The following is a 27,358-nucleotide window of genomic DNA, read 5'->3' as shown; positions in this document are numbered from 1 at the left end:
TATGATGTGTGTGTAATGGCTGCTATTAACTTACATGAGAAAAAATTTGAAAGAATCGTAAAAATTAAACAATTACATATATAATTAAATTACACTACATTAAATGATCCTGTTCATAAAAAAACTGTTTTCTAAGATTTTATAAAATAAAAATTATGCTTTGTGATTTTTCCCATAATGCAATGCATGAAAATTTATATTCTTCCATTTATCAACTTCTTTCTTCTTCCCATCTTTTATGATTACAGAATCAATTAAAACAGAAGATAACATGTTTTTATTTACGTGGATATTGCAGAAAATAAGAACATTTAATTTTTTTCCACTTTATTAACTTTATACGATTTCAGACTTTTTTCACCGAAAATCTTCAATTAAAAAATTCATACTTAGAAAATGAGTTCAATAATTTAAAAACTGACTGTTAATAATATTAAAAATATTTTTACAAAGAAAACAGTTACATAAGAAAATGTTATGAAACATTTTATTTCAAAAGTAATTCTAAGATTTCTGATTAATTTTAAAAATTCTTTACAAAAGTAAAACCTTTTCAAAGTGCATCATAAATATAAGAATTATTTATTTATTAAAAAACTGAATCAGAAATATTGGCATTATTTATTTATTATTAAAAAAAACTCAAATAATGTAAAACAAAATGCACATGAAAGTTAATATGTTTATAAATTCTGTTTCAATATTTTATAAATTATGTATCCATACAATATTTTTATGTGCAACAAATATGGTTATTATCTGAAAACACATTTGTTTTTAATTTTAAAAAAATCGGAAATGTTTTAAAAATTCAGTAAGATATTGATATTTTGAATATCACATAAATTACTATTTTAAGTTAATATACATATTTATTACGAATTTTTAAGATTATTTACCTGCTTTTACATAATTATAATAACATCCTCCTAAACGGACCAAAAGGTAAAATAATAATCATAATAATAAAACCTGAGAAATTGAAAATAATGTCAATATTTGTAATAGATGTGAATATATTTAGAGTAACTGTAAATAAAGAAATTATTGCATTTAATCAAACTTTTCTGAATTTTTAAAATTCTTATGCATTTGTTACTCTCTTTAAATATTCAAATTTATTATATAAAAATTGTAAAAAATTAGTGGAAGTCAATATGAAGTGTATGCTTAGTGTATTTTGTGTGGTACAGGAGGCAGTGGTCTTGCATTGTGAGTAATTTGAATGCTGTCTGATAAATGATGTGATCTTTGTTCTGTTTCCTCTCTCAACAAATTGTTGGCATTATTTGTTGCTTTTGAAAAACATCTGGCTGAAATTGTTGATTCATTTGGGTAGTTCAAGTTTCCTTCTATGTTTCTCTTATCTGTCATATTCACCTGCCCAACATGTGGCTTGAAGAATTGTGGAATCAGATGATCTGAAAACAACAAATAAATAAAAACTTTTATATTCAGATTTATATGTGTTTTTTCTTTGTTTAATGTATCTCTTCTACATAGGTTGTGGGTTATACATTGGCCATGGCAGCACAATGTGATTTTCTCTATGAAACAGTATAATTATGCTTGTTCTGATGTACCATTAGTTGAGTTCATTTTCATTTCAAGTTTTTTGCAACATGACATTTCCACACCTATCTTCAATTGAGATATTTGTCATATGTTTATTCAAACAGTTTAGTTCAATATGTCAATAAGAATGAACAGTTGCAATGTGAAGTTGATACCAGTCTAGGTACTTTCAGTGTTGATAGCAGGTAGTCAACATGCACTGTCATCAAGATATACTAAATATCCACTGAATCATAACCATGTAATTCCTCTGTATCCCCCGTCCCCCCCCAAAAAAATGATAAAGTTAGAGCCCAGCATTTACTCACCTGGTACTAAAGATATAGCTGTTGAGAACTCAACCCGAGTAATAAGTGAGAGTTAACAATAGTTAAAATGGAGAGAAACTCATGAAATCTTAGATTGAACTTAATTGACACACGAAGAAGCACAGACTTGTATGTAATGCATTTTAAAAAGTTAGGCTTTCTTTATAATTATCAAGTGTTTATTTACCTGTCATCTCTTCTGTATGTCCAGTGCCTACTTCACTCCAACCACGTCCACTGTCAGCATGAGAAGACAATGTAGATGTCCATGTTGGACAATAAGGAGTCACCAATGTATTCTTATCTCCATTATGAAAGTTTGGTGTCATCTGAATTTTAATATAGAATTTTAACATTTTATGATACAAAATGTGTTTATTGGTACAGGAAAGACAAGTTTCTCACAAAATCCTATAAAAACCGAGAAAATAATAAAGAGTTATTGTTATAAGTAATTTAGTTAAAGATATAATTTAAACCAATCTTTTTTATGAGAAAAATAGTGCTTGGTTGTAAGCTTTTATACTGAAAAAGAAAACTAAAATTTGATAAAATAGCGGATGTAAAATTAGAGTTTGACTGTTAATATTTAAGTCAGAGGCTGAGGAAAAACTGTTTCTATAATTATTTTATATGTCATAAAAATTATGCCTCATATTTAAAAACATGTTATTATTTATCAATATCTTTTGAACTAATTTACTTACAGATGATATCAGCTGATGAACTTGATTACTTAATATAAAAGCTATTTCAGTGACATTTTATAATTGTGCCAGAATTACCTGACAAGTGATGGTAATACAAGTAACAATAAACTTTAGTTTTATATACACATGAAAAAAATTTGATGAGTAAGTTCTATGTGAAAATATTTTAAATCTGAAAGATGTTTGGAAAAGCTATATAATTTAGTCTTTAAGGTAAGAAATAGCTTGTTTTTACCTGATTGGTGATGTCAACAGAATTGTTTGGTCTAATGACTGGTGATTGGTTAATGAATCTAGGATATGACTCCCTTCTGTTGGCTGCCATCTCCTCAGCACTCCTACCAAAATTGGGATCATTTATCATTGTAGTAGGAACATCTGGCCAAGAGCTCCCTCGATAAGAAGATGACATCAAATGTCTTTGTTCACTCACATATCTATTAGAAACATCATCTCCATCTACACTTGCAGCATTACAACAGCGAAGCACGCAGATCGAGATTGAAGCCGTAACAATGATAGTCACCATCACAGCCAATAATGTAATAATAATCACCATATTAAGATGCACTTTCTCTTCAGACTCACCATTTTGCAGCACACCATTTACTCTTTCCAAAGAAGAAGAAGAGCTCTTGTTTTTCAATAGCAGACTCAAAAAGATTGTAGTTGTGGCTGATAAAACTGGCATACCACTATCCTTCACTACAAACTCCAGTTCATATGAGCCGGCATCTTGTTTGGTAAGGGCACCCGTAGAAGACAATAAACCACTGTAATGGTCAATTGTGAACAACTGTTTCTCATTGCCTGCACTTATTTCATATTTCAGAAATGCATTCTCTTGACTGTCACTGTCATGTGCCCTCACAACTGTCACGTTCTTGCTTTCATCAGCAAAATACACAACTTCCACATTGTGTGGATTAACACTGGGAAATGTAAAATATGGACTGTTATCATTTTCATCTTCAACCTCAACAATCACATCCACTGTATTATTCAGTGATGGCATTCCATTGTCTTTCACCAAAACCTCAAACTTATAAACATCTTGTAATTCATGGTCCAATGATTCACTTGTTGAAATAAAACCATCTTTTGTGATCACAAAAGGCAGCAGCAGCAGCACCTCTTCACTTTTATGCTTATTTCTTTGCAGAGAAAACATCAGTTCCCCTCCAGCTCCCAAGTCCGGATCAGATGCATTGATTGAGCCGACATCAATGTCAGCCTTCTGGTTCTCATTGATACGGAATTTGTATCTTGCTTTACTAAATTTCGGCTTCACATCATTCACATCCATCACTTTAATTGAAAACTTACTCTCACTATGGCGCGGTGGGAATCCCATATCTTCACAGCTGATTGTGATGTCATGATTTTCCTCTGTCTCTCTATCCAATGGGTCTTTCAGAATCACTTGGTATTTGTTCAATCCTTGACTTTTCAGTTTAAACTTATCATGATGGAGATCACATATAACCTCTCCATTCTGACCAGCATCATGGTCAGTTACTTTCACATATGCAATAAAACTGCCCACCTCAATGTCTTCAGAAATTGAAGTAGAATTGACATTAGAAGAGGCTGACAAAAAGTTCACATCTATTTTGGGAGCATTATTTTTTTGGTTGATTACATTTACTTGGACCATAGCAAAACTACTTAATGGAGGCTGACCTCCATCTGTTGCTTCTACATACAAATTTTGAGTTAACTTTTGTCCAATTGGAATTTCTTTGTATAAAAATATGTCACCAGTCAATGGGTTAACTTTAAAATGTCTTTTAGCAAAATCTGATGTTTTCGAATTAAAATGATAGGAAATATTTCCATTTTGTCCTGAATCTAAATCTGTAGCCAATAAAGTAGCAACAGGAGATGTTTCACTTGGTTCATTTTTGATAGATACATTGTAGAGTTTTTGAGAAAAGATGGGAGCATTATCATTGATATCTGTGACTGTAATGTGAACATCTAAAACACTTTGTTTTGGTGGTGATGCTCCATCTTTTGCAATCACTTGGATCAAATATGAATCTTTTATTTCTCTATCCAATCTTTCTTCTAATATAATATTAAGATCTGATGTTCCAACCAAAGTTTTAGATACTAATAAAGTAAATGGGTCTTCTTTATTTTTCTGTAGTTCATAACTGATCTGAGAATTCTGACCACTGACATCTTTATCCATAGCATGTGGGATAGATTTTTTCAAACCAGTTCCATAACCTTCATCAAATTCAATATGAATTTCTTTGTTAGGAAATTCCGGCTGATGATCATTAACATCTTGAATAATAATTTTGATTTCTAAAAGTTTGATGAAAGATTTGTCCTTTCTCACAGCAACATCAATCATTTTGAAACATTCTGTATTGAAATTACACAAAGACTCAGCATCCAATATTTTTGTGGTGTATAATTTTCCTGAATTCTTTCCGGTGCGGAATAACTGGGTGTTGCCTTTTTTAAGTTGTGTAAAGGTGATGTGTCTATGATCTTTGGGGGAAATGTTAAACATAACATCAGAATCTGTTGCAATATTCCCAATGTATGTGCCAGGACTCTGTTCTTCTATCACATAGTAGATGAGGTCAGCACACAAACAAACAGGGAAGACAATTAGTAGAATATATACATGTGATGACATCTTCTCACAGATAACAACTGTATAAAAAAAAAGAAACAATGAATTAAATTAAGTCAGAACATATAAAAAAAATGAAACAATGTTAAACTAAATCATTGTTGAATTATGTGAAAGTTAATCTAGTTGAAAAACGATTAAAATATTTATAAGTTTATGATTAATACTCTAAACATATAGTTTAAATAGCTTTTTGAATATGTGAAATTTTTCTTATCTGCACTTTCTAATGAAGAAAAAATGCTTAAATTAATTTGATGCTGACATTTAAAATTCTATCAGATGTTTCAGGAGTTTATTGTTATGTTTTTATTTATGAAAATGTGATGAAAATGTTTGCTTAAATTATTGATAACAGCCTCCTCTATTCACATTCCCAGCATATCTAAATACAATCAAAATATAAATTTTAATATTTTTACCGTCAATTTTGTTTTAACAATGTGTTTAAAAAATGAGTGATGAAATAAATAAAAAAATGTTATCATTTTCATAAAAAATATTGTGATAGAAATTACGTTATTTGAAAGAATGTTGTCTTTCATTTTTTTTAGACGTCATTTGATGTATGTCAAAGCACAACAATAATTGATAATCAAAATTTTATTTCTAGAAAAATTATAACAAAGATGATATTTTAAAATTTAAGACTGTTTTTTAAATATTTTACGAAATAATCTGGAGATATATTTTAACTAAGATTTTAAAATGTACAAAAAAATTCAAATTCTTGACGGACAAAAAGAAGCATTTGCTTAACTTATTTAAATCCACTGAGAATAATGTTAGTTTAGATATCCATTCAAAATTATTTTACAAAATTCATTCACTTCCAATGCATTTATAGTCTACAGCTTTCCAACACTGTTATATCTTTGGGAATTTGTTAATTCCACAAAAAATCTCTAGTAATAATATAATGATGAATAATAGTAATATTAAAAATCTCTAGTAATAATATAATGATGTATAATAGTAATATTAAAAATCTCTAGTAATAATATAATGATAATAATAGTAATAATATAATGATCTATTTCAACACATAAAGTGATATGCCAATTTTATGATTATTATTTCCCGAATAAGTAAAAATAAAATGAAGAAATAATCACTATTATTGAATTATATGTTCGAAAATATAAATGTTTAACATCAATGTTAATTTTTTGCTAGCAGCAGAGTTTAATTTTTATGATTTCTAATAAATTACAAGATATTAAAAAAAAATTTAATTGCTTGTTCACCCCAAACAAGGCATAGTGTCACTTTAATGTAGGGAGCTACTATTTGGGACATAATTTGCAGGGATACTATGCATGGAGTTGAGCAAAAGGTGTCTGTTTACATTACACTTGAACTTCTACATGTTAGTACAGTCAGGGAAGCAGGGACCCGGGGGGGGGGGGTCCAAAGTTTAGCAATCTGAGGGAAGAAACTTTTAGAGTAGAAAGCTTTCAAGCATCTACTGTATAGAAGTGGGATTTTGCTGCTTGTCAGGTTTGTCTGTGGTATTTACGTCAAAGGGGTACAAGGGCTTGGAGTTTGTCGGAGCACCTTCCATTAAAACACTTGTAACACAGGCACAAGGATACAATATTTCATCGATGGGACAGGGGTTGGAGTCTGGTTGACCGTGTGGGACAGGTTGTTGATTCTTTCTTGAACTCTTTGAACTTTCTAGGAGTGAAAAACTAGTAGCAGATGCACTAGCCCAAATGTGACAAGAATACTCCATATATGGGCAAATGTTGACCTTATATTATTTAAGTGAAATAGTTTCCTTTCTTTAATAGCAAAAATAATTAATCAATTAAAAGAGAAGGTAATATACCGGCAAATACCCACTTTATAATATACTATTTAAAAATATGACTAAAAATTAAATATAACAGTTTAATCTCATATTTTTATTAAACAAGAAACAATCACGAAAATACCACATTTTTCATAGTTATTTCCCTTGCATTATGTGTGTGTGACTTTTTACAAAGATTTTATTTCCTTTTCCTTTCTTGTAATCTATAGTCAACCTTTTTTAATTATGAATTTAAAAAATATAAGTACGATCACATAATTAAATCTGCAAAAACAAATTAAGCAATTAATTTGATATTTTTGATGAAAATTATTTGTATTTATTGATGTAAAATTATCTTATTAAAAATCTGTATATTTCTTGATAATGAATATTTTTACACTACGCTTTGGAATTTTGAAATGGGGATTAATAATTTGTATTATTTTAACTACATTTTCATTATGGATGTTTTGACCGATGTAACTACTCCTATCAATTAAATAAAGGTTTCTATTCAAAATTCCATTATAGATTCCTGAATTACATAAAATACACCTAAAGGAGGTCAGATTTTACATCAGCCAAAACATTGTGAGAAAAACATTTAAGATTTGAATAGTAGTCCAAATAATACAAGTACAAATTTCAAAATTAAGGAATATATAATAAGTTATACAGAAATTAGTTTAAATATTCAGATTTTAAATTATTGAAATTTATTCAAGTTTTCCTTACATTAAAATTACAAGAAAGTATTATATATTTATAATATTTTATAAAAATAATAGCAAAAAAGTGTTACACTAAACCAACCAAATACAAAAATGGTTAGTTTTTTTCCAAAATATTTTTAAATATTTGATTAAAAAAGTTAATCAATATCTGATGTCATGATATTATAATCAACCTATACATTATATATCTCTACATTAATAAAAAAAATTATGCAAACACTTCTCATGTGTCTCTATATGTGTGCATGTTTTTGCCTGTATAGGACATAGCCATGGTTTTTTTTATTTATTTATTATTAATTGATTATTTATTGAAATTAAATTTGCAATAGGTTACACCATTTTTTAAAAATCATATTTAAAAATTATTTAATCACAAAATCATGAAGACATAACATTTATGTTTCTTCTTGAATAAGTCAGTCATATTAATATTTTGATAGTTTAAGAAATTTGAAAGTATGTAAGCTGTCATAGAAATAGAAAGTCATTTCCCATTTGAAAATTCTCAGCCAATCATGCTGTATTAAAAAACTGAAAATTTAAAAGGTACTTACATCTGATAATTCTCTAAATGAATATAAAAGCAATATTATCGTAAGAAAATTTGTTATACTTTTATAGCAATTTGGTTCAATAAAAATTTTATGGTGCAATTCAAATAATACAAACAATAATTTTATGATTAAACGATACCACATTAACTCATTTTAACTTTCAAAATCCTATTGAAATAAAATAATTTCATAATTAAAAAAGGCAAAACAAAAATCAAAATAAAAGGTTCATGATCTACAATGGGTAGGTAACTAGTTTCTGGAAAAAATGTCTTTATTATTTTAAAATAAAATTTGATTATTTTTTATGTGACATCTTTATTAATCATACTTAAGGCATTTTGTGATTTTTATTTTAACTTATATTTATTTCTAAGAAAATTCCTTTTTAAAATGTAATAAAATTAAAACTATGAGGAGCACATTTTTTTTATAAATATATATATAAAAGTATAACATTCTTGCGTATTTCTATACTTAACAAAAACAGTGAACAAAAAATAAACTATATAAATCAAATATAACTATTAACTCAAACATTAAAAATATATATATTTAAGCTTTCTTATAGCATGAATAATTATTTTAAAAGCTGTAAATATGAAAAAAAAATATTAAAAACAAATATATATTTAAATTGTTTGTATCTTAATCATAGCATTATTTTTTTTGTAAATTACACGCAGAAAGTTCATATGAAACACAGACACTGAATAAATAAAATAACAGCTTAAGATGGCTGCCAAACTAGCTTTATGCAAGAGTACACAAGATAATCTATGAGTAAATTTTTTTGCAAATACAAAGAAAGATATGAATAAATAAGATTTATTCTAAAATTATTAAGAACATACAACAAAGTATCTATTCAAATTTTATTACAAATATGTCTTTTTTGCCTCCCATGTAATCTCTAAGTTGTTGAAGAAAGTTCAAACATGTTTAAATAATGAAAATATATTCGTAGATTTGCTCTACATATTTCCATTAGAAAACAATCAATTGGAAATTTAAATTATTAACTTACCTGATTTTTATTATAATCTTGATTAAAGAATCCAAGAAATACAAGGAATTTTTCCTCCAGTATTCTTTATATAATGAAAACAGAACAAAGAGACTGTTAGAGTGCATAGATGACTTAGAGTGTGGAAAAGGTTTTGTAATTGTAAGTGTATATGCAATAATCCTAATATGTATGATGTGTGTGTAATGGCTGCAGTTCTCATTCACAAGAAAGAATTTGTAAAAATAGTAAAACAAAAACATATATTTTTTAAATTACACTATATTAAATTATATTAAATATAAGAAAAACTGTTTTCTGGGATTTTATAAAATAAAAACTATAGTTTGTTATTTTTTCCCATAATGCTATGTGGACATTTCTATTCTTCCATTTATCAACTCTTTTCCTCCTTCCATCTCTTATGATTAGAGAAAGGAGAGCTTTTATTTATATTTCATGGAAATTTTTCACTTTTCCAATTTCTTAACTTTTATTAAATCTTAAATTTAAAAATAATATTTGGAAAAATAGGTTTAATAATTCAAACCTCATTATTAATACAAAACATCCAACTTACTCTTTAAATAAGTAAAATAATTAGATTAGCAAACTTTATTGTCAAAAGTGAATTCAATATTTATTATTGATTTTGATTGGTTGGTTGTTTTTGTTTTACGGCATATCAACCTTTTTCAGGTTATTTAATGCTGAATCTAGTTATTTTGAGGAACTTTTTAATGGAGTATATTTGTTTTTTAAGTCGGATTCTATTTAACCAATAGTTAAGACCCTAACAGGTACTACCACTCCGGGTCAGAGTGGACCTGGGAACAATGGCAATTAAAGGGTGGCTCCGCACTCCCCCAGTTCTACAATGTGGGGCCTCACCATCGGATATAGTTTTAGGTCATATCCAGGACCTATTGATTTTGAGGAAGTTTTTTCTTGTGTATTACTGAAAAAAGACCATAAAGACTGATATATACTTTAATGAATTCTATCACATTCGAAAAAATTTGTAAAATTCTTTTGTGTAAGAATTTTGCTGATCCTATTAAAATACATTGTTTTAAATTAATAAAACAAAATCTAACAATCTTAAATCATTTTAAAATTCAGTTTGATATTAATACATATAGTGTACCAATCACTATTTTAAGAAAATAAACATGTATTATTATTATGTTTTTAAGAATATTACGTTTATATGCTCATAACTTTTGCGAAAATTAAATGTCCTCAATCTAAATACTAATCATAAAGATTAATATATACTGTCTTAATATATAGTACCTTTTTGTATTTTAAAGACATACACATGTATAATAATTAAATTTAATTTTATAGGAAATTATGCAAGTTTGTAAAACATTAATTTGATATTACACTTTTGAGGAGTTTATTTGCCATTGAAAAAAATTAACAGATAACTCTGATGCATAAATGATTGAGTAAACTTCTAATATATATATATATATATATATATATATATATATATATATATATATATATAATAAAGTAGACATAAGAAACTTAGAAATAATGTCAAAATTTGTAATATATGCGATTCTACTGGAATTAATGTTAAATAAGCCAGTTATTGCATTTGATCAAACTCTTCTAAAATTCCAAGTTTTATTAACTTTTTACTCATTATATTTTCAAATTTATTGATATAAAAATTCATATTAAAAGATTAGGGAAAACAAATGTTATATTTAAAGTGTATGCTTAGTGTATTTTGTGTGGTACAGGGGGTAGTGGTCTTGCATTGTGAGTAATTTGAATGCTGTCTGATAAATGATGTGATCTTTGTTCTGTTTCCTCTCTCAACAAATTGTTGGCATTATTTGTTGCTTTTGAAAAACATCTGGCTGAAATTGTTGATTCATTTGGGTAGTTAAAGTTTCCTTCTATGTTCCTCTTATCTGTCATATTCACCTGCCCAACATGTGGCTTGAAGAATTGTGGAATCAGATGATCTGAAAACAACAAACAAATCTCAATAATATAATCACATGCAATTCATATGTAGATAATACATTTTAAAAAGTTAGGCTTTCTTTATAATTAAAAGTGTTTATTTACCTGTCATCTCTTCTGTATGTCCAGTGCCTACTTCACTCCAACCACGTCCACTGTCAGCATGAGAAGACAATGTAGATGTCCATGTTGGACAATAAGGAGTCACCAATGTGTTCTTATCGCCGTTTTGAAGCACAGGTGTCATCTGCATCACAATGTAAGAAAAATAATTGACTATATAACCAAAATGATGTTTTACTACTATAAGTAATTTAATTAAATATAAAACTTTATACAATCATTTTATTTTCAATAATAAAGATCATGTTTATTAAAAAAAAAATAATTATATTGAAAAAAAAACGAAAATACTATATTTTTTAAAAACCTATTACACTTTACATTTTAGAAACTTATTATCTATCAATATTTTCTACATATAATGCAATATGCTTCAAGTTTATATGTAATGGGAAAAATTAAATTTTTTAAAATTGTATTAAGATTTTGTAAATATTTTTTCTTACTAATCTTTGAGAGGAACATATGTGTAGAAAAATTCAAATAATTATATTTAATTGAAAATAGAGAAACATATTTTTCATGTTATAATAAGAAAATGAAAAATTATATACCTGACAGGTGAGATCAACAGAATTGTTTGGTCTAATTATTGGTGATTGGTTGATGAATCTCGGATATGATTCCCTTCTGTTGGCTGCCATCTCTTCAGCACTTCTACCAAAGTTGGGAGCATTTATCATTGTAGTAGGAACATCTGGCCAAGAGCTCCCTCGATAAGAAGATGACATCAAATGTCTTTGTTCACTCACATATCTATTAGAAACATCATCTCCATCTACACTTGCAGCATTACAACAGCGAAGCACGCAGATCGAGATTGAAGCCGTAACAATGATAGTCACCATCACAGCCAATAATGTAATAATAATCACCATATTAAGATGCACCTTCTCTTCAGACTCACCATTTTGCAGCACACCATTTACTCTTTCCAAAGAAGAAGAAGAAGAGCTCTTGTTTTTCAATAGCAGACTCAAAAAGATTGTAGTTGTGGCTGATAAAACGGGCATACCACTATCCTTCACTACAAACTCCAGTTCATATGAGCCGGCATCTTGTTTGGTAAGGGCACCCGTAGAAGACAACAAACCACTGTAATGGTCAATCGTGAACAACTGTTTCTCATTGCCTGCACTTATTTCATATTTCAGAAATGCATTCTCTTGACTGTCACTGTCATGTGCCCTCACAACTGTCACGTTCTTGCTTTCATCAGCAAAATACACAACTTCCACATTGTGTGGATTAACACTGGGAAATGTAAAATATGGACTGTTATCATTTTCATCTTCAACCTCAACAATCACATCCACTGTATTATTCAGTGATGGCATTCCATTGTCTTTCACCAAAACCTCAAACTTATAAACATCTTGTAATTCATGGTCCAATGATTCACTTGTTGAAATAAAACCATCTTTTGTGATCACAAAAGGCAGCAGCAGCACCTCTTCACTTTTATGCTTATTTCTTTGCAGAGAAAACATCAGTTCCCCTCCAGCTCCCAAGTCCGGATCAGATGCATTGATTGAGCCGACATCAATGTCAGCCTTCTGGTTCTCATTGATACGGAATTTGTATCTTGCTTTACTAAATTTCGGCTTCACATCATTCACATCCATCACTTTAATTGAAAACTTACTCTCACTATGGCACGGTGGGAATCCCATATCTTCACAGCTGATTGTGATGTCATGATTTTCCTCTGTCTCTCTATCCAATGGGTCTTTCAGAATCACTTGGTATTTGTTCAATCCTTGACTTTTCAGTTTAAACTTATCATGATGGAGATCACATATAACTTCTCCATTCTGACCAGCATCATGGTCAGTGACTTTCACATATGCAATAAAACTGCCTATTTCAATATCTTCAGAAATTGAAGTAGAGTTGACACTTGAAGATGCTGACAAAAAGTTCACATCTATTTTAGGAGCATTATTTCTTTGGTTAATCACATTAGCTTTTACCATAGCAAAACTACTCAATGGAGGCTGACCTCCATCTGTTGCTTCTACATACAAATTATTATTTAACTTTTGTCCAATTGGAATTTCTTTGTATAAAAATATGTCCCCAGTCAATGGGTTAACTTTAAAATGTCTTTTAGCAAAATCTGATGTTTTTGAATTAAAATGATAAGAAATATTTCCATTTTGTCCTGAATCTAAATCTGTAGCCAATAAAGTAGCAACAGGAGATGTTTCACTTGGTTCATTTTTGATAGATACATTGTAGAGTTTTTGAGAAAAGACGGGAGTATTATCATTGATATCTGTGACTGTAATGTGAACATCTAAAACACTTTGTTTTGGTGGTGATCCCCCATCTTTGGCAATCACTTGAATAAAATAAGAGTCTTTTATTTCTCTGTCTAAATTTTCTTCTAATACAAGATTAAGATCTGATGTTCCAACCAAAGTTTTAGACACTGATAATGTAAATGGGTCGTCATTATTTTTTTTTAGTTCATAACTGACTAGAGAATTTTGGCCACTGATATCTTTATCTATGGCGTATGGAATATATTTTTTCATACCCATTCCATAACCTTCATCAAATTCAATATTGATTTCTTGATTTGGAAATTCTGGTTTATGATCATTTACATCTTGTATGATTATTTTGATTTCTAAAAGTTTTATGAAAGATTTGTCTTTTCTAACAGCAACATCAATCATTCTAAAACATTCTGTATTAAAAGTACACAAAGACTCAGCATCCAATATTTGTGCAGTGTATAATTTTCCTGAATTCTTTTCAGTACGGAATAATTGTGAGTTTCCTTTTTTAAGTTGTGTGAAGGTAATGTGTCGATGATCTTTTGGAGAAATACTATCCATGATATGAAAGTCTTTAGCAATATTACTAATGTATGTGCCAGGACTCTGTTCTTCTTCCACATTGTAGATGAGGTCAGCACAGAAGCAAACGGGAAAGACAATGAGTAGAATATGTAAACGTGATGTCATCTTCTTTCAGGTATCAACTTGATAAAGGAATAGCTTTAAATAAAACCAGAAAACAACAAAATTAACAAGTTAAATAACTTTAAACTAAATCATGACTAGCTTATGATTAAAAAGTTAACTGGTTCAAAAAATGATTTCAAGATTTACCATTTTAATGACTAATATTCTAAATTGATAATTAGAAATCTTTTTCAAAATATTTGTTCTTCTTTTCTACACCTTCAAACTGAACAACAAATTCTCAGAGATTTAAAATGTTTATATTTGTTTTAAGAATCTATCATTATACCTTTAATTCTGGAATCTTTGTGAAAACTAATTTTAATCATTAAAAAGATAAAATGAATACTCAAATCTCAATGGTTTTATGCTGACTAGTGTCCTGTCATGAATAGAGTTGATGTCAACAATAGGGATAAATACGGTTCTATAAGCTTTTGGGCTTGAAAAGACATCTATTTACTTATTCATAATCATCATTTTCTTTAATATTTTAAGTTCTTATTGAAAAATTACCAATCAAACACACAGAAATATCAGCATTTTCCTGATTGCATTAAATTTAGGAATTAATCATTAGATTTATATATCTTAAACAATGTTATAAAACAATTTACTCTTTGCAACAAAATGCGACACAAGGTCTAAAAGTGGGGAAAATCCACTATTCCTCCCAGAATGAAGTGGCAGATACTTTTTAGTTAAGTACAAAAATAGCTGTGAACAGATTTGTCTGAATTTCCTGGTAGTGACAGTAATAAACCAACCTTCTTTCTGACAAAAGGGAGGATATACCTCCTAGGACTAGTCTGAACCATACCTCATTCCGAAAAAGCTTAGTAGAATGATGCCAAAGCAAATCTTAAATGGTATGAAATTGGCCAAATTTAATTCTATCTTTATTAAACAAGAAATACATAGTCTCCAAAATATCAAATGTGGCCTAGTTATTCCCCTTGCATCAGGCATCACAATAGAAACTAACATATCATTTGACATTTTACAACTCTTTATTTTTATATACATTAATAATTGATATTTCCTTTTACTATTTTTTCTAATTATAGCCAATAAAAAGTATTGCAGAAGGAAATATGATAATTAACTCATTAACTTTATTGATATATTTTATGAAAATAAAATGTAAATCCAATTTTACCATTTTTTTGTAATAATATTACTTTTAATTCATATCTTTTACTTTAACATTGATTCCAAATTATTTTATTAGTATTCCATGTATTTGGGGAGAGGGTAATATAATTTAATATTGTTACAATTACAATAGTTAGTAATATATACTAAGCTAAACAGGTGTTCAATTACTGAAATTAAAAAAAAGTTTTTCTTGTATTAAAATTACAAATAGCTGCATAAGGAGTTAGAATAGTTTGGGAAAATAGTTAAACCTCATCCAATATAGAGTAGTAGCCATAATATAAGGAACGGAGACAACAAAGATATAAATATGTGTATTACTTAAAAAGTAATGCATGATTAGCAATGAAATTTTTGCTGAATGAAAAATAGGATGTAATGCATAAATATTATACAAAGTTAACAGATTTTAGATAATAGTTCTGTTTTTTTTTTTAAAGATTAAATAGAACAATTTATAAAAGTTAAGGAATGATGTTAATAATTTGCAAAATCTTTTAATTTATATTAAAAAAAACTTAGTGTAGTTCTTCAAAAATAGATAAAAGTTCATTAATCATCAGGATTTATTTTACATTCAAAACACTTTCTTTTTAAGAAAAAAAACCTCATTAACATTAACCATCAAGAAAAAAAGTAAGTTTCAGAAATTTCTGATATTGTTTATTGGCCTAAAAGTGTCATTTAACATATTAGTAGGTACAAAGCTGATTAGACACATAGTTCAAAACTGGCAGACCTCCAGAAGATTTGCAAGAAAAGATGGAAGAGGAATTGTTAGAATGTCTACAAAAACATTTTTTTTTTACAAAGGAGTCACCACTTATCAAGGCCCAGAGGCCATTTGCTTGAGAATAAGAGTTAATGAGTGTACGGTAGTCAATGGGAAAATATCGTAGTAATCGTTAGTAGTGGAAATTTGGTAACTTGAATTACTTAAGGGGACGGCTCATTAAGAACTTGTTTACATTGGACTTGAAGATAACCATATTGTAGTCAATCGAAAAGCAAGAAAATGGAACAGAGTCCCACAGGTGTGCAGTTCTAAGAGAGAAGCTTTGTTCATGGAATCTACATTTAGGTTTAGCCACAAATAAAGAGTGGGGGAAATTATTGATAGTGGTTTCAGCTAGACGAATGTTTTTATGAAAGTCAGGCAAGGTGGGAGGGACCATCGATTGAAGCTCAGATGAGCACTTACCATGAAAATAATGATAAAGCAGAAACATGCTTGCAACGTCTCTTCAGGGGGAAAGAGGTTGCAGAGAAGAGAAAGGGCTAACAAGTTTGTTTTGAACTTTGTCAAGGGGAGATAATATGCTTCTAGCAGCTCCTGCCCATATGTGGCAACAGTACTCCATCCTTGGACATACTTGGCTCTTATACACATAGAGAATTGCATCAGCAGTGAGATATCTACTGGAGTGGTAGAAGGATGTCATCATTTTTCCAACCGCCTTGGCAACGGATTTGATGTACATGCTCAATTTCAGATCAGGAGTAAAGGTCAGACCTAGAAGCTTGTCAAAACATGAACCCTCCTCACAACAAGAGCCATTCATTTTAACTGATGCCAGATGGGGATCAGAGCATTGATGATGGAAAAATAGAAGCTTGGTTTTAGATGCATTAAAATTAACCAGCTACCTCTTTCCCCATTGCACCATGTGCTCAAGATCAGAGGAGAGAGAATCAGAGAGTACTTGGTCATTTACAGCCTTTGAAGTGTTACCATAGATGGTAGTGTTGTTGGCATAAATGTCTACAAATGATCTTAGAATGTGATTTAGGAAATCATTGACGTAGATCAGGAAGAGAGTTGGGCCCAAGATGGAACCCTGAGGGATTACAGCATTATTACTGTGAGATACTGATTTCTGCCCATCAACCCTACTCTTATGAATCTATCAGAGAGAAATGATTTAATAATTGAAAAGACATTTCCAGCTATACTGTAGTTGGAGATTCTGTGAAGTAGACCTTTATGCCATACTATATCAAAGGCCTTTGATATGTCTAGAGCAATTGCTCTAGAAAGGACGTTTGCATCAAGGGGTTCACTAATCCTAAGAGATATAACTATTAGCACATCTGCTGTAGATCTAGCAGAATGGAAACCATATTGTATGTCACTAAGGAGGGTCTTTTTGCTGAGGTAGTTGACTACTTCTATATTTAACACAGATTCTAGCAACTTACTTATGACGCACAGGAGACTGATTGGTCTGTATTGAGAAGGAGACGACCAATCACTTGAATCTTTAAGTATAGGTCATACAGATGAGGTTTTCCAGGATGTTGGGAAGCAATTCTCCTTAAGACAATGCTTAAACAGCTTTGTAAGTATGGAAGCTAGATCTGGTTGAAGCTTTTTTAGCACTATAATAGGAATGCCATCAGGGTCAGTTGTCTTACTGGAATTAAGGTTTTTGATTAGCTTGGCAACATCATGCACAGATATCTGTATGCCACATAGCATGTTTTCAGACATAGGAGGAAATATGAGGGGCTGGCAGGCGTTTTGAAACTGCTTCATCTATTGATCATAATTTAATAAAAAGACAGATAATAAGATCTCAAAGCAAACAGTTTCTCACTTGTTAAAAAATACAAGATTTTATGCTTCAAAGCCCCCTCATTTCAAAGCAAAATACAAGAGTATAGCATGCTTTAAGTTTGTGAAAGAACATGTTTGGAGTGATGCATAACGGGATATGGTATATTTCAGTGAGGAGTCCAAGTTTAATAAACTGAAGGCAAAATTTATGTATGTGAAGAAAAGATGAGAGACTGTCTTCTAAAGGTATCAAGGACAGTTTGATGTTGTAGTGTAATTCTGTGGAGAATGATTTTATCTGCAGCAGTTGTCCTTGTAATCTGTATACATGGCAATATCAATGCTGAAATTTACAAAAAAAACTTCCTCAGCAGCATGTGATACCAAGATTATGTCATAATCTTTGTGAATCTCCTATTTTCATGCAGGACAATGCACCTTGTCACAAGGCTCAGAATGTTCAGACTTTATTTGAAGAAGAAAGAATCACCCTAATGAAGTGGTAAGCTCAGAGCCTTGACCTGAATCCAAAAGAAAATTTTTGGAAGATAATTGAAGAAAGGATTCAGAAAAGAAAGCTGACCCCCACCCCCCCAAAAAAAACAAAAACGAAAACGGATCACCTATGGAAGTTATTGAAAGTCAAATAACATAGAATAAAATTAATTAGATCATCTGATCAACAATGTAGGGAAGTAATTTAAAATAAGGGTATGTTTACCAAATATTAAATGTTGTTGATATTTTGTTCACAATCAAGATCGTTCCTTAAATTCTGTCCAGTAGTTTATTTCTTTTGTTTTGTTTAATCTGTATTTTCAAAAACCTATTATGTAAAGTTTTGTAACTTTGTATAATATTTATACATTGCATCCTAATTTGTATTTGTTAAAATTTCATTGCTAATCATGCAGTACATTTTAAGTAATACACATATTTCTGTCTTTGTTATTTCCATTTCTTATATTATGGGCACTACTGCATAATAATTTTTTTTTCTTTCATACTTTTTTAAGTGATATTTCATTAAAAAAATGTTGATGTACATCTAATGCATGATATCATTTAAATCATGATCAACTTATAAATCATACATCTCCATATTAATAAAATTATGTGACGACTTCTGCTGTGTTTATGTATCTGAGAGTTTTATCACATGCAACTATCATTTCTTTTTTTATTAATTATTCAGTTAAATAAAAAAATACAACAAACTTTATATAATTATATTTTAAAAAATAATTTCATTGTAAAGTTTAAAAACATTACATTTTCTCCTTAAACAATCAGTCATTTTAATTTTTCGTAAATAGATTAAAACATCTTTGCAACTCTCCAAAATTTTACAGAAATTTGGAAACATTCAAACTTTCAAATAGAAAGTCATTTTTGGCTATAAAATTCTTAGCAAATTCTCAGTGATTTAAAAGATGAAAAGTTTTGGAAGATATTTACATTTAATAATTGCATAAATAGATATTAAAATGATATTACCATGACAAAAGTGCTTATAGTTGTATAGTAACTTTGTTAAATTAATAATTTAATGATGAAACAATACTGAATAACTGAATTTAACTTTTAAAATCCTATTCAAAAAGAACATAATTTTGCATTAAAATGACATGATTCAAAACGAGGACACAAAAATGAAATTAAAACGACTCACTGAGTAGGTACAACTAGTTTCCAGTAAAAATTATCTTATGCTATTAAAATAAAATTTTACTTGTTTTATTGTGACAGTTTTATTAACTTCAGTTGCACTATTTTGTGACTCTTCCAACTTAGCATATGCATTTCTTAGAAAGTTCATTTTAAAAATATAATAAAATAAAAATTATAAGGAAGACATTTTTTTAAAAAATGGATGTAGAAAACACATGATTAGATTCTTAATTGCATAAAAAACCCATTGAAACCGAAAAGAATATTGTATTAATCAAATATCATAAATATAATAAAAATAACTTATAATACAACAAAATATACATTTAAGCTTTCTTATGTCTTAAATAATTATTTTACTGTAAACATGAATAAATTTGTCCGTTTTTCATTATTATTATGTAAACCACTATTCAAAAACTTCTAAATGTAAAGGTGAAAGTTGTTTTTATCTGAATCATAGCAACAAATCATTATATAAATTACAACCATAAAATGTATGTAAAATACAGACATTCACCAAATAGATGAACAGCTTAAGATGGCTGCCAAATTTGTTTAATGCAATAGTACGCAAGAAAAGCATGGAATAAAATTAATTTAAACAGTTAATAAGAATTAGATTTACTTTTGACTGATTTAGGACAAAAAAACAAAGTATATATTAAAATTTTAGTACAAATACTGTATTTTCTTTCTCTCTGTAATCTCTAAGATGTTGAAAAAAATTCATACGATTTTCAAAAATAAAAAAAAAATATTCATGTATACATCTGCTCTAAATATTTCCATTAAAACTCATAAACAATTTAAAATTCAAACTACTAACTTACCTTACTTTTTATAATAAACTTGGTTAAAGAATCCAAGAAAATATACATGGCATTTCATCTAGTGTACTTAGTATAATGATGACAGAACAAAGAGAAGTTATTATTAGTGTGCACATATAAGTTAGTGTGTCAAAGAGGTTATGCACTGTGTAATTGTAATTGTATATGAAGGAGTCCTAATATGTATGATGTGTGTGTAATGGCTGCAGTCCATATGAATGAAAAATAATTGAAGTAATAGTAAAACTAAAAAAAATATATTTTTAATTACACCACTTTAAATAATGTTGTTCACAAAAAATTGTTTTCCTAAGATTTTATAAATTAAAATATTTGCTTTGTTACCTTTTCCCATAATGCAATGCATGGACATTTCTATTCTTCCATTTATCAATTCCTTTCCTCCTCCCATCTCTTATGATTAGCAAAGCAAGAGTTTTTATTTAGATCTCATGGATATTAGAAAAACATGTTTTTTCATTTTTTCCAATTTCTTAGGAAATTCAGACTTTTACACACAAAATATTTAATTAGATTTATATTTAAAAATTAAGTTCAATTATTTAAAAAGTAACCATTAATATTAAGCATTTAATAAGTAAAATAACTAGATTAGCAAACCTTATGAAGCATAATATTTGATAAGTTATTTCAATAGCTATTATTTTACTTAAATACAACTCCAAATTAAAAAAATGTAAGATAATCATAGAAGTATATTATTATTATTATTATTACATTCTACTATAGAATTTGCGATTTTGATCTATTTGTAAAATACTCTAATTAGTAACAGTTATGCTAATTCTATGAAAATACATCAAGTTTGTTTTGTTTTTTTTTACAAAATATAAGAATCTTAAATGTTTTAAAACTTCAGTGTAATACTGATATCTTAAATATCATGAAGCTATTATTAGATTTAAATTACTTATTTTACATACTTTACATAATTAAAAGTTTAAGGTGTAAATAATAAACATAAGTCTTAAGATATACTATCTCATAAAATAGTTGATTTTTAAGACAAATTCATGTATAATGATTAAATTTATTTTATGAAATAATATTTTTGATTGACAATTTGTTTAAATATTCATTTGACAATCTTACATTTTTAAAGAGTTTATTTTCCAGCAGACATATTAAGAATAAATATAGATGCATAAATCACAGAGTAAATTTTTAATAAATATATAATTAAAACAAGGAATTTCAAATAATGGTAATATTTGTAATATATATACATATATACCAAGTAACTTAAAATGGATTAATGATATAAATTTTATGAAACTGCTGATTTTTAAGTGTGATTTATCTTACTCTCATTATATTTCATATAAAATTCATAACAGAAAATTATTGGAAGCAGATATAATGTATAAAGTTTATAATTAGTGTATTTTGTGTGGCACAGGAGGCAGTGGTCTGGCATTGTGGGTAATTTGAATGCTGTCTGGTAAATGATGTGATCTTTGTTCTGTTTCCTCTCTCAACAAATTGTTGGCATTATTTGTTGCTTTTGAAAAACATCTGGCTGAAATTGTTGATTCATTTGGGTAGTTAAAGTTTCCTTCTATGTTCCTCTTATCTGTCATATTCACCTGCCCAACATGTGGCTTGAAGAATTGTGGTATCAGATGATCTGAAAACAACAAACAAATCTCAATAATATAATCACATGCTATTCATATATAGATAATACATTTTTAAAAAGTTAAACTTTCTTTATAATTATCAAGTGTTTATTTACCTGTCATCTCTTCTGCATGTCCTGTGCCTACTTCACTCCAACCACGTCCACTGTCAGCATGAGAAGATAATGTAGATGTCCATGTTGGACAATAAGGAGTCACCAATGTGTTTGTATCACCATTTTGAAAGTGTGGTGTCATCTGCATCAGAATTTAAGAGAATATAAAATTTGACAACATAAAAGAAATGGAATTAATGAAATTAAATAAACAGATATTTCCTTAATTCTATCCAATTTTTATTTTCACAAGATAGATAAAAAATAATGTTTGACCATTAATAATTCAGTTAAAAGCCAGAGAAAAGCTGTTTCTTTAACAATCGAAAAATTTATATGTTATAACAAATATATTTCATGCCACATTTTGCTTTATATCTATGAATATATTATTATTTACAAACTAATTTTGAACTCATTTACTGACATGAGATATCAACTGATATTATCTTGGTACTTAATAATCTGAATACTATTTCATGACAATTTTATAATTTCATTAAAATTATCTGACAGAAGATGGTAATCAAAGTAACATGCAAATATATTTAGTTTCATATAAATACAAAAATAACAAGTCATTATTTTGTTGGAAGATTTTATCAGAAATAGTTTTGTAAAGGTTTTATAATTTCATCTGTAAAGAAAGAAGTAGTTGGTTTCTACCTGACCGGTGATTTCAACAGAATTTTGTAAACGTTTTATAATGTAGTCTTTAATAAAAATGAAAAACTTGTCCTTACCTGACAGGTGAGATCAACAGAATTGTTTGGTCTGATTACAGGTGATTGGTTGATGAATCTCGGATATGATTCCCTTCTGTTAGCTGCCATCTCTTCAGCACTTCTACCAAAGTTGGGATCATTTATCATTGTAGTAGGAACATCTGGCCAAGAGCTCCCTCGATAAGAAGATGACATTAAATGTCTTTGTTCACTCACATATCTATTAGAAACATCATCTCCATCTACACTTGCAGCATTACAACAGCGAAGCACGCAGATCGAGATTGAAGCCGTAACAATGATAGTTACCATCACAGCCAATAACGTAATAATAATCACCATATTAAGATGCACCTTCTCTTCAGACTCACCATTTTGCAGCACACCATTTACTCTTTCCAAAGAAGAAGAAGAGCTCTTGTTTTTCAATAGCAGACTCAAAAAGATTGTAGTTGTGGCTGATAAAACTGGCATACCACTATCCTTCACTACAAACTCCAGTTCATATGAGCCAGCATCTTGTTTGGTAAGGGCACCCGTAGAAGACAACAAACCACTGTAATGGTCAATCGTGAACAACTGTTTCTCATTGCCTGCACTTATTTCATATTTCAGAAATGCATTCTCTTGACTGTCACTGTCATGTGCCCTCACAACTGTCACGTTCTTGCTTTCATCAGCAAAATACACAACTTCCACATTGTGTGGATTAACACTGGGAAATGTAAAATATGGACTGTTATCATTTTCATCTTCAACCTCAACAATCACATCCACTGTATTATTCAGTGATGGCATTCCATTGTCTTTCACCAAAACCTCAAACTTATAAACATCTTGTAATTCATGGTCCAATGATTCACTTGTTGAAATAAAACCATCTTTTGTGATCACAAAAGGCAGCAGCAGCACCTCTTCACTTTTATGCTTATTTCTTTGCAGAGAAAACATCAGTTCCCCTCCAGCTCCCAAGTCCGGATCAGATGCATTGATTGAGCCGACATCAATGTCAGCCTTCTGGTTCTCATTGATACGGAATTTGTATCTTGCTTTACTAAATTTCGGCTTCACATCATTCACATCCATCACTTTAATTGAAAACTTACTCTCACTATGGCGCGGTGGGAATCCCATATCTTCACAGCTGATTGTGATGTCATGATTTTCCTCTGTCTCTCTATCCAATGGGTCTTTCAGAATCACTTGGTATTTGTTCAATCCTTGACTTTTCAGTTTAAACTTATCATGATGGAGATCACATATAACTTCTCCATTCTGACCAGCATCATGGTCAGTTACTTTCACATATGCAATAAAACTGCCTACCTCAATATCTTCAGAAATGGATGTAGAGTTTTTAGTAGAAGATGCTGACAAAAAATTGACATCAATTGTTGGAGCATTATTTTTTTGGTTGATCACATTTACTTGAACCATAGCAAAAGAACTTAATGGTGGGTGACCTCCATCTTTAGCTTCAATGTACAAATTATGGATTAAATTTTCTCCTGGTTTTATTTCATTTATCAGGAAAATTTCACCCGTTGTTTTGTTCAATTTGAAATTATTTTTAGCAAAATCAGTTGTTTTTGAATCAAAATAATAAGAAACATTCCCATTGTTTCCCAAATCTAAATCTGAAGCAGATAAAATAATGATTGGTCTGTTCATGTCATGTTCATTTTTTATTGTAACATTATACAAATCTTGTGAGAACACAGGTGGATTGTCATTAATATCCTTTACAGATATGTGTATATTTAGAATGCTGTCTTTAGATGGTGTTCCTCCATCCTTGGCAGTTACTTGAATCAAATATGTATCTTGGACTTCTCTATCTAATCTTTCTTCCAAAATAATACTTAAATCCGATTTTCCAACAAGGTTTTTAGATACTGACAATTTAAATGGATAATGTTCATCTTTGTTGACTTCATAAGTAATTTGTGAATTTAAGATACTTATATCTTTATCCATAGCATTTGGTAAAGATTTTTTCATTCCATTGCGATCTCCTTCATCAAATTCAATTTCAATTTGTTCATCTTTAAATTCAGGTGCATGATCATTAATATCTTTTATTCTAATTTTAATTTCTAACAATTTTATGAATGATTTAGTTTTCCTGACAGCAACATCAATCATTCTGAAACATTCTTTGTTATATGTACAAATGGCTTCTGCATCCAATATTTGTGCTGTGTATAATTCTCCTGAGTTTTTGTCAACCCGAAATAATTGAGAACTTCCTCTTTGGAGTTGTGTGAAGGTGATGCGTTTATGATCTTTTAGAGAAATTGTATCCATGATATCTGAATCAGTAGCAATATTACCAATGTATGTGCCAGGACTTTTTTCTTCTTTCACATTGTAGATGAGGTCAACAGACAAACAGGTATGAAAGATAATCAACAGGACATACACTGTTTTCATGTTCACCTGATTATCTGAAGAAAAGAAAGTAGTCTTAAAGTAGTATATTGACTTTCTCTGCAAAAAGAATAGAAAAAAATAGCAGAATTTAAATATTAAATGAATATAATCGTTTTTATTGTAAAATATACATTAAAAAATGTATTCTTTTTTTAGTTTTGATAAAATAATACATCATTGTGATTTGAAAATTAAAAAGACAATTTAAAATTCTATATATTGTAAATAAAAAAAATATAATTTAACTTATTTCAAATGTCTAAATTACTCTTATCCAATCAATAAGCATTTTAATTCAATCATATTTCTGATATATCTTTACTTTATATGGAAAGAAAATATTGTTATACATTTTTTTTATTATAGGCATATCATTGTACAAATATTCCAAATATAAATTATTTTTATTATTTCAATCTTTCATGGACACATTTTATTTTGCTTTTGGCTATAAGCAAACTTATTATTTTTTAATTTTATTTAAATGAAGTAGAAGCATAAAAATAATTGAGTATTTTATTACCCATAATCATAAAAGTATAACAATGATAAGCTGTAAAATAGTTCATATTAACAGACTCTGAACCCAGGTTATTTTTACATCTCATTAGTGAGTGCCACAGGTTTCTAATAAATTTTAATTTAACAAAGAATTTTCCAATTTTCTACAAAAGTTATATCAAGTATATAGCATTGATAAATCAGATTATACCATATCAAATCTATAAACAATCTATACAATACAATCAAATTTAATAACAATTTTAATCTGGATAAAATGTAATTTGAAAGATATTTTAAAAAATTTGTATAATTTTTTTAATGAAAACTTTCCAAAGTCATGATTTATTTTATTAATAAATTTTTTAAAAATTCCAACCTTTATATAAAAACTGTTTAGAAATAATGTTCTACCCCCTATTTATCAAATAATATCACAGAGTTTAAACGATTGTACTTTATGCAATAGTAATTTAATTTTTATAGTTTAAGTTCAGTCCTTTTTTAACTTTTAATTTGAATATCAATGTATCATAAAATTTTTATTGTCAATTAATACTTTTGACTTTTATTTTAATTATTGAAAAAATAATCTTCAGTACGAAGTGACATGTTCCTTTGTTGTATCTGTATTTATATTCCAGCTCATAACTTACATTTAGAGTAAACATATTATAATGAACCCCACTTTGTTGGTACATTTGGCTTAAATATAAGATAGCAAATGACATATACACTTAAGTTATACAGCTTAAACAGCACAGCAAAAAGTAATTTGTCAAATATACTCACCAATACCAAGTTAAACAATGCACTCGTGTATTGCCCTAATACAAGAAAAGGGGCCAAAAGGTGATATTTGAATCTTATGAATAATATAAACTACTTAGAAACAAGGTCAACTTTTTGAAGCAAGGTTATATTTCAACACAATAAACAGATAAGTTAAACTAATTTATATTAAATTTCACTTAGTCTGTCTGTTTGTCTGTCGGTTCCACTATTTCTCAGAATCTACTGATCAGATTTAGCTGAAATTTTGTATGTACATTTGCTATAATATGGTCCAGCAATCTAAGTATTGGGGTATCTGTTCGATCCACAGTTAGAGATTAATAGGGATTAGTATTTAATGCAAAAAATGAGTATAAATTTAACCATATTCAACCATCAATTTGTAATAAACACTCATTCTAAGTCAGTGGACTATAACTAAAAAGTTTAGTATGTAAATAATTTAACCATTTATTTTTCATTAGTCCTGGACATGGCATTAAATAATATCTCATGATTTGG

The 27,358-nt window shown here is 28.8% G+C and overlaps 1 protein-coding gene across 1 annotated transcript in view; it reads right to left on the bottom strand.

Moving 5' to 3' along the window:
* The window catches only part of LOC145243063 (cadherin-related tumor suppressor-like), a 50,767-nt gene that overhangs the window by 9,651 nt on the left and 13,758 nt on the right, over positions 1 to 27,358 (bottom strand). The window contains exons 5-12 of the mRNA XM_080106168.1: positions 23,147 to 25,618; positions 22,404 to 22,545; positions 22,057 to 22,295; positions 12,008 to 14,431; positions 11,436 to 11,577; positions 2,829 to 5,266; positions 2,071 to 2,212; positions 1,192 to 1,421 (exon numbers count right to left, since the gene is read on the bottom strand). Of these exons, the coding sequence (XP_079962294.1) occupies positions 1,192 to 1,421; positions 2,071 to 2,212; positions 2,829 to 5,266; positions 11,436 to 11,577; positions 12,008 to 14,431; positions 22,057 to 22,295; positions 22,404 to 22,545; positions 23,147 to 25,618 (8,229 nt within the window). The remainder of the gene's footprint in view (positions 1 to 1,191; positions 1,422 to 2,070; positions 2,213 to 2,828; positions 5,267 to 11,435; positions 11,578 to 12,007; positions 14,432 to 22,056; positions 22,296 to 22,403; positions 22,546 to 23,146; positions 25,619 to 27,358) is intronic.

The sequence above is a fragment of the Euprymna scolopes genome, chromosome 21, assembly GCF_053919585.1.
Source record: "Euprymna scolopes isolate OS-2025 chromosome 21, ASM5391958v1, whole genome shotgun sequence".
Lineage (NCBI taxonomy): Eukaryota > Metazoa > Mollusca > Cephalopoda > Sepiida > Sepiolidae > Euprymna > Euprymna scolopes.
The sequence above is the reverse complement of the archived record's forward strand: the minus strand, read 5'-3'. Positions and strand labels throughout refer to the sequence as shown.